The sequence below is a fragment of the Choloepus didactylus genome, chromosome 6 (genome assembly GCF_015220235.1).
Source record: "Choloepus didactylus isolate mChoDid1 chromosome 6, mChoDid1.pri, whole genome shotgun sequence".
NCBI classification, from domain to species: Eukaryota; Metazoa; Chordata; class Mammalia; order Pilosa; family Megalonychidae; genus Choloepus; species Choloepus didactylus.
Window position 1 is genome coordinate 76,923,846 of NC_051312.1, and position 8,271 is coordinate 76,932,116.

Sequence of the window (8,271 nt, forward strand, 5' to 3'; positions counted from 1 at the left end):
GTTCTTTGTTTGGGAGCAACATCCAAATGATGCAGGATTGACTTATGTCAACTGCCTTTTACTTACCATCATTATTGAAAACTCTGTTTTAAAAATTCTGATAAAAAATGTGAGACACCAGAGGTCCAGAGATGTTGATTGCAGAAACCTCAGTGTACCTGCTGACATCAGTTGAGATTTAAGTATTTAAGTCTATGTTTACAATAAAAAATGCCCCAGGGTATCTAATGATGTGGAAAACTTGGAAAAGTTCACAGCACTGATTGCTCCAGGGAATGCCCTGTTTACTACAGCTTTAGGACCTTAGGTTTAAGACTTCCTTTCAGGAAAATCCTCAAGGCTAGTTTCTTGGTGAATTTGGGATGGTGTCCTTTATAAAACAGTGCTCCTGGGGTAATGTCCAAACCTTCAGGAATATTTGCTGATGTGCTGTGGGGGTTTCCTACTAGGACACAGATTAGCAGGTTGCAGAACTCACACCTTTCTTCCCTGGTTTTATATCCTCTTCACTGACCCCACTGCCTCAGCTTGCCTCATGCCCGTCCCCAGGTGAGAGTGGATGGGCTTCTGGGGGAATTAATCCTTTGAAGGATGCCGAAATCTTGATTCTGTTCTTTCGGGTGGGTTTGCAATTCTCTCCCACCCCTCTCTCTCTACCATCTGGCTTCTATGTATAATTTGTGCTCTTCCATTTCTGCTGCATCTACTGAATCCTCTGAAATCCTGTTCCATATTTCCTCTGGAGATCACTAAGTTATTGAGCAAGGATTGCAGAGTGACCTGCCACCACCCGCTACAGTGCTTCCTCCCTATTCCTTTTAGCCACTTGGGTTGGACACTGGGAGTGGGCAGGACCAGGAAGGAAGCTGAGCCTTCTGCCCTGGGAGGACACAGGAAGGGTCTTCTTGTGAGCACAGATCCCCTGGTGTCCACCCTAGGCTGTGTGTGCAGGCAGGCAGTCCCCTCCCTGGTCGTCAGTCCCCTGCCACATTGAACTCTCCCTTCTTCACGGAGGTGTGGCTGACAGCGGGTTCCTACAGGATATTTAACCTAGTGAGTTTCTAACAGGGATTTTCCCAATTGCAGGCCAGCTCCCACGTTCTCCACAGCCAAAGTGCTAATGCTCAGTTTTCTACCACATTCTTTCCTCTCACTCTTCCATCCTAAGACTTAGTCACACTTAAGAAACAGAAAAAGGAACAGAGGAAGATATGGAGATCACAAGGAAAGAAGGGAAGAAGGGAGGGAAGGAGAGAACTGGTTAATGGTCAAAACACTTAATAAAAGTGTCTGTACATTATGCAAACTGCAGGAATAGAGGAACAAGGAAGGAAAAATGTTATTATCTAGGAAAAGATTATTATTACTTTTCTTATAACAAAGTAATGTTTTTGGTATTGAGCATTTAGAAACTATAAAACCACACAAAGATGAAAAATCAAGTGTAATCCCACCACTCAGAAAAAAACACATGTAAGTCTTTAAGAGGAAATTATAAAACAAGAATTACAGGTTTAAACATTTTAATAATCCACTTTTCTAGCTTAAATATTTTGCAAACATTTATTGATATCATAAAAATTTATATTTTTACAGTTGATACATGATATTCCGTCATTTGTGTATTTTATAATTATCTAAAATATTTAACTTTTTCAAGGCTTTAAAATGATATTTAACACAATAAACATCCTCACAAATCATTTTGCAGATATTGCTTTATTATGACAAAACAGTAAGATCAAATTTGCTTTATTAAAGTATGTTGCTCATTTAAAGCAATTTCTATATATTGACAAATTATCCCTCATGCAGGTTGTAATCATTTGTATTTCCAATAATAAAGAGTACCTAATTTCATATAACCACATTGCCACTGTATGTGAGAAAATTTTTTTTATATTGTGGCCATTTGATGAGGAAAAAAGGCATCTAATTTTAATTTGCATTTGCTTTTATTAGGATTGAAATTTATTGACCATGAATATGAATTCATGTTGTTTACACTTCTTTTATAATGTTTTCATCTGTTTCTTGCTTTATCATTATACTTTCTATACAAAGGATATTAATCCTTGACCTGCTACATATGTTGCAGTTATTTTTCAATGCTGCTATTTACCTGTTATATTATATAAGGAGTTTCTGAATATATACTAATTTAAAGTATTTTTTGCAGTCAAATACATTATTATTTCCTTTTATAATTTGTACCTTTGTTACCAAGCTCAGAAAGCTCTTCTACCACAACAGATCAATAAGTACTCACATTTTAGAACATTTTAAAGTTGTAAATGGGGCTGTACCTCAGTTTTCAGGCAGACTGAGTCCTACTTTAAAATGCTCAGAAAGGATGAGGCTTCAGCCTCAGCTTTCAGAGAGAGCATGGCCAAGCGCTTGGAAAGGGTGGACAAAACAGCGATCCACAGATGAGTCTCAGACCTTGAGATCTAGTGGAGTTGTCCCTGCTTGGGTTTGGACTTGCTTGAGACCCGGGACCTCTGTTTTTCTTATAATCTTCCTCTTCTGGATTGGGAATGTATATCCTGTATGTGTCCCACTATTGTGTTTTGGAAACAGGTAACTTGTCTTCTGGGTTTCACAGGTCCATAAGGCAGAGAAGAATTTTGTACCAGGATATACCAAACCTTAAATGATTTTGATGGCACTTGGTACTAGAATTGCTTCCTGAAATTGCATAAGGCTTTTAGGATGTTTTGACAGGATTAATGTATTTTGCATGTGGGTACAGCACATCTTTTTTGGAGTCTAGAAGGTGGACTGTGATAGATTGAATTGTGTTCCCCAATTTAGACATGTTCTTAGTCTTAATTCACACTCCTGTGTGTGTGAAACTAATGTAAATAGGATCTCTTGAAGACGTTATGCAAGCCTTCTAGTCTCTGAAACTTGAGACAATAGATTCCTATTGTTTAAGCCAATTGTTCTTTAGTACTTGTCACAATGGCTTGGTAAACCAAGGTAGATTTTTTGAAATTTTACATACAATGCAAAATATGATGTATCATTCATTGTTTTAATGTCCATGAGTTTTTTTCATGTTTAATGTTCGTATTTACTTATTTTTTGTATAGGGTATTTGAATACGTTTTCCATTTAAAAAATAGATTGTATGTCTTTTATTGTTGATTTCAAAAGTGATCCTTATGTATATGGAATAATAAAAAATTTCTGTTGAATATTTTGCAAACATTTGCCCAGATTTTTTTATTTATATTGCTATTTTGTTTACAGTGCCATGCACTACATTGAACTCTGATGTTTTCAAATTGTCAAGTTTATGTTTTTAATTATTTTTATTTTTTGTGTTTGTTTAAGACAGCCTTTACATTTAAAGATTAAATAGATGATGGATGGATAACCAAATTTCATTAAAAAAATATTTTATTTAAACAATAGGTAATTAGTTCCTTTGGGATTAATGATTACTTATATTTACAATGCATGCATTTATAAATATGCATGTATAAAATTTTCCACAGTGGAAAAAGAAATATCCCACTCATTTCGTTACATAGTACTTTATTAACTCACTAACGTAAGATGCTCCATTTATCATATATTATATTCTCATGTATCAGGATCAGTTTTAATTCTACAATATATTTATTAGTCAACTGTTTTATCCCATTTCAAATATATAGTACAATAATAAGAGAATATTAACTATATTTTGTATCTGGTAGAATATAGTTCCTGTACTCTGTCAATTTTCTTTTCAACTGCTCATTTGATATCATATGATTGCATATCAAGATAATTTTAGAATAAGCTTATTTAAAATTTCTTAGAAAAATCCTCTGTGGTTGGACTTACTGTGTATTCATGGGATAAATCATGCAAAATAATCATCTTTATACAACCGAGCTTTCTTATTCATGAAATTTGTGTGTCCATTTACTTAGACATCATGTTTCACAGTTTCCTTCAAATCACTCTTGAATATTATCATAAGTGTACCACTTGTAAGGTTTAACCATTTTTCATATGGGAAGGAAGTTTATGGGAAGGAAGTTTTTTACTAAGCTTTCTATTTGGTTATTTTTGATACATATAAAACAAAAATGTTCAATTGCTCATCTTGTATCAGCTGATATTTTTTACCAGTTATCATATAACTGAATTGAACATTTGATTTTTTAAAGAGACTCAGTCAAGTTATCTGCAAATAACGTTTGTCACTTTTCTCAATATTTCTTCCTTTAATGCTTTCTATTTACCCTTGGAAAATACCCTCCAAAATGTTTATAAATAGATTTAAAAGATGTCTAACTCTCATTTTTTGTGTCTACGGATAACTCTGCCATAGCAGATGAACTCTAAAACCTTAAAATGATTACGTTCTCTGGGCTTGCCTATATTGAGTGGATTTGAGGGACAGGCAGAGAAAATTAGGTGAAAGTTTCACCCTCTCTACCACCAGTTGGAAAGGAGGGGAGAAAACATATTCCAGGATACAGGAGTGTGAGTGGGGCTTAGAAGAACCAGTTTGAGACCTTTGCTAAGTCTCTTTCTCATCATCAAAGTAATGTGGATAATAATAGCTACCTCCCATGAATTAAAGAGGTTTTAAAATAAACAAGGAATGCAAAAACAAAAAAGTATTAATAATGATTGGCACCAGGAGGATGCCTGATACATGACGATTACTATTATTGTTGCCAAAGGACCCTGTACAAAGAGAGATGATAGAGTGTGGAGATTGATTAGAGGAGTTAAAGGATGTTACTGAGTGCAGCTACCAATGCAGCAGCTCCTTCTACTGTTGCTGCCCAGCTCCCTCTTTACTGTGCAAGAATTTACAAAAGAAATTGGGAAATGGCCAGGATCATGGACTACTACATCTTCCTCTATCTTAATTTCCCATTCCTTGCATAAATGGGAATAATAGCATTATTTTGTAAAGATAATGGGAAAAAAATCAACCTTCTAAATGTTATAAGACAATTTGCAACTAAAGTCTCTAACTGCTTTTTATAGCAACATCAATCCATTTGTTTAGCAAACTTGCTTAAGAGAAAGAATGCATTGTAAGAAGCACTGTGGTCTTCTTAGGGCTGTCAGTCATGAACAGTCCAATGGAGGTTTGCTCATGAAGCAGATCCACATGACTTCTCCCAGGTTCACGCTAACATTCTAGAGTTGGGAAAACCAGAATTGACTTTCAATTGTAAAACCATGAAAAAAAATAAAACTCAATCTTTTATGGGTGGATGCTAAGAGATGGAAATTAACACTCCAAATTTGAATACTGGCTAATCAAATGACTAAGATGTTCCAATATTTTATAATCAACCATATGTGCTTCTTTCCTTGGTGCTCACCTATACACAGGAATAGACATTCATGGGTGAAGAAAACCACACCCATGTGACTGACTTTGTCTTTCTGGGCCTTGCACAGGATCCACAGACACAGGAGCTGCTCTTTGTCCTCTTTCTGATCATCTACCTGCTCACCGTGCTGGGAAACCTGCTCATCATTGTGCTCATTCACATCGACTCCAGGCTACACACACCCATGTACTTTTTCCTGAGAAACTTGTCCTTTGCTGATCTCTGTTTTTCCACAACCACAGTGCCCCAGGTGCTAGTACACTTCCTGGTAAAGAGGAAAACCATTTCCTTTGCTGGATGCTCAATGCAGATGGTAGTTTTACTTCTGGTTGGGTCTACAGAGTGTGCACTGCTGGCAGTGATGTCCTATGACCGGTACGTGGCTGTGTGCAAGCCCCTGCACTACTCCACCATCATGACACGTTGGGTGTGTGTCCAGCTGGCCCTAGGGTCCTGGGCCACTGGGGCATTTGTGTCACTAGTGGACACCACATTTACTTTATGTCTCCCATACCAGGGAAATAATAAAATTAATCACTATTTTTGTGAACCTCCTGCCCTCCTGAATCTGGCTTCTGCTGACACCTACAATGCTGAGATGGCTATATTTGTGATGGGTGTGGTGATCCTCCTGGCTCCTGTCTCCCTCATCCTGGGCTCCTATGGGAACATTATCTCCACTGTGATTCGGATGCAGTCAGGGGAGGGAAGGGTTAAGAGCTTCTCTACCTGTGGCTCCCACCTCACTGTGGTTGTTCTCTTCTATGGCTCAGCAATATTTGCCTACATGAGACCAAACTCTAAGATCATGAATGAAAAGGATAAGATGATCTCCGTGTTCTACTCAGCAGTGACACCCATGCTGAACCCCATCATTTATAGTCTAAGGAACAAGGCTGTCACAGGGGCTCTCAGGAGAATAACTGCAAAATTGTCTTGTTAGAGATGATGTCTGTGAGTTTGGTGACAATTTAGGGTTGTGGAGAGAAGGTGTTTTCTAGGAAATATTTCCTACTCTCATCCCAACCATACATTTTTTGTCCTCCTTCTCCTGTCTTCTCATGTCTCTTCTAAGAAAAAAATTCAAAAAATTGTCTATTCAAAGCAAGACACCTTGATAGACAGAAAAGAAATTTAGAAAGGATGAAAGGAAGAAAGAAGGAAGGAAGAATAGGAAAAAGAAAGAATGAGAGAAAGAAAGAAGAAATGGGAAGAGAAGGAGAAGAGGGAAGGAGGGAGCACGGAAGAGAGGAAGGGTAACAAAATACAGCCACATACTCTCCAAGCCCATACAAGCTAATAAAGGAATTAAAACTAGTAGATACACATCTTTAGCTCAAAATAAACAAAGATAAAACAAAGCTGTCATAAATATGGGAATACCTCTCAGGCAAATGGACTTGTTTCTTTCATTTTTCCTTCATTCATCAAGTCACTTTTGAATACTTCTTATGTATCCCAGACACATATCTAGAAACTGGGTATATAGACATCAAAATACAGTCTTCATGGTGTTATATTTCTATTGTGACACTAAATTCAAATTTAATAATTTCTGAAATTTAAGAAAGCACATTTAAGGAATAATAAATGGTACAATCTTTCTAAAGTGTTTAACATTAGAGAAATAGTGAGATTTTAAGATGAAAAGTAAGGCCAAATGTGTGGCTTGAGAAATGCCTTGAATTCAATGCTGAAGAGTTTGTAAAGCAAGGAATTATGAAAATGCTGAAACTTGGAATGCATAGGAGGGTGATCAAAAATAAGGATAAAGTATGGAATAGTAGTTTTGAGGCCCTGTTTTAGCCATGGTAAGCCTTTGAATTTTATAACATCAACTATTGTTTTATATAACATGAACTGCAATGGTATCTGGGATCCTTGTTAAAAATATTTCTCATTACAAGTTGAGGTGGGGCAGTCAAGTCCAATAAATCTCCATTTATAAGCCCCAGATGATTCGTGGACACACTAAAAATGTATGCAACTTAGGCAATAGGATACCTTGTCATGGTTAGGTGCATGTGTCAACTTGGCCAGGTAATGGTGCCCAGGTTGTCTGGTCAAGCAAACACTGGCCTAACTGTTACTGTAAGGACATTTTGTGGACTTAAAGCATCAGTAAGTTGATTGCATCTATGGCTGATTACATCTATAATCAATTAAGCAGAGTGTCTTCCACAATGAGAGACGTTTAATCCAATCAGTTGAAGGCTTTAAAAGGAGAAAGCAATGACTTCAGCAGTCAGAAGAGAAAACTTTCATCTCTACTTCAACCAGCCAGCTTCTTCTGGGGAATTCATCAAAAACCTTCATCGGAGTTGCCAGCTTGCAGCCTGTGCTACGGAATTTGGACTCATGCATCCCCACAATTATGTGAGACACTGTTATAAAATCTTATAATATTTGTAGATATCTTCTGTTGGTTCTGTTTCCCTAGAGAACCCTGACTAATACATACCTTCTACATATTTGTGGTGTAGAATAATTTACTTAATGTCCGATTTCTCTATTAGAATGTAAACTCCATGGAGCAAGAACTGTCACTGCTTTGTAGATCTCTGTATCACTGCTTGTGGTCAAGTGTCTAGCCATTGCTGATGCTCCATAAATATTATGTGGAATGAATAAATAGAGCTGGAGTTGAGGAGAGAGATATGGGCTGGAGAAATAGATTAAGAGTTCTCTACAAATAAATGAAAGTAGACACTTGACACGCCTGAGGCTGTGTGCCAAAGGTTTTAACCAGAAAGCCCAGTCTTTTTGTTGGAATTTTCGAGGAGCTATATTAAAATGCAGTTGTCTGGCCCTACTGCAGATCATGTGATTGGTGAAGATGGAGGCAATTACACCTTTTGTTAAAAGATCTTCAGGTAACTGTGACATGCAATCCTGGTTGAGATGATGTTGCAGC

General features: G+C 37.0%; 1 protein-coding gene across 1 annotated transcript; it reads left to right on the forward strand.

The window, feature by feature from the left end:
• Positions 1 to 5,367: 5,367 nt before the first annotated feature.
• LOC119536996 (olfactory receptor 2D3-like) lies at positions 5,368 to 6,300 on the forward strand. The gene has a single exon (XM_037839634.1). It carries the CDS (start codon positions 5,368 to 5,370, stop codon positions 6,298 to 6,300), a length of 933 nt encoding a protein of 310 aa, XP_037695562.1.
• Positions 6,301 to 8,271: the final 1,971 nt, after the last annotated feature.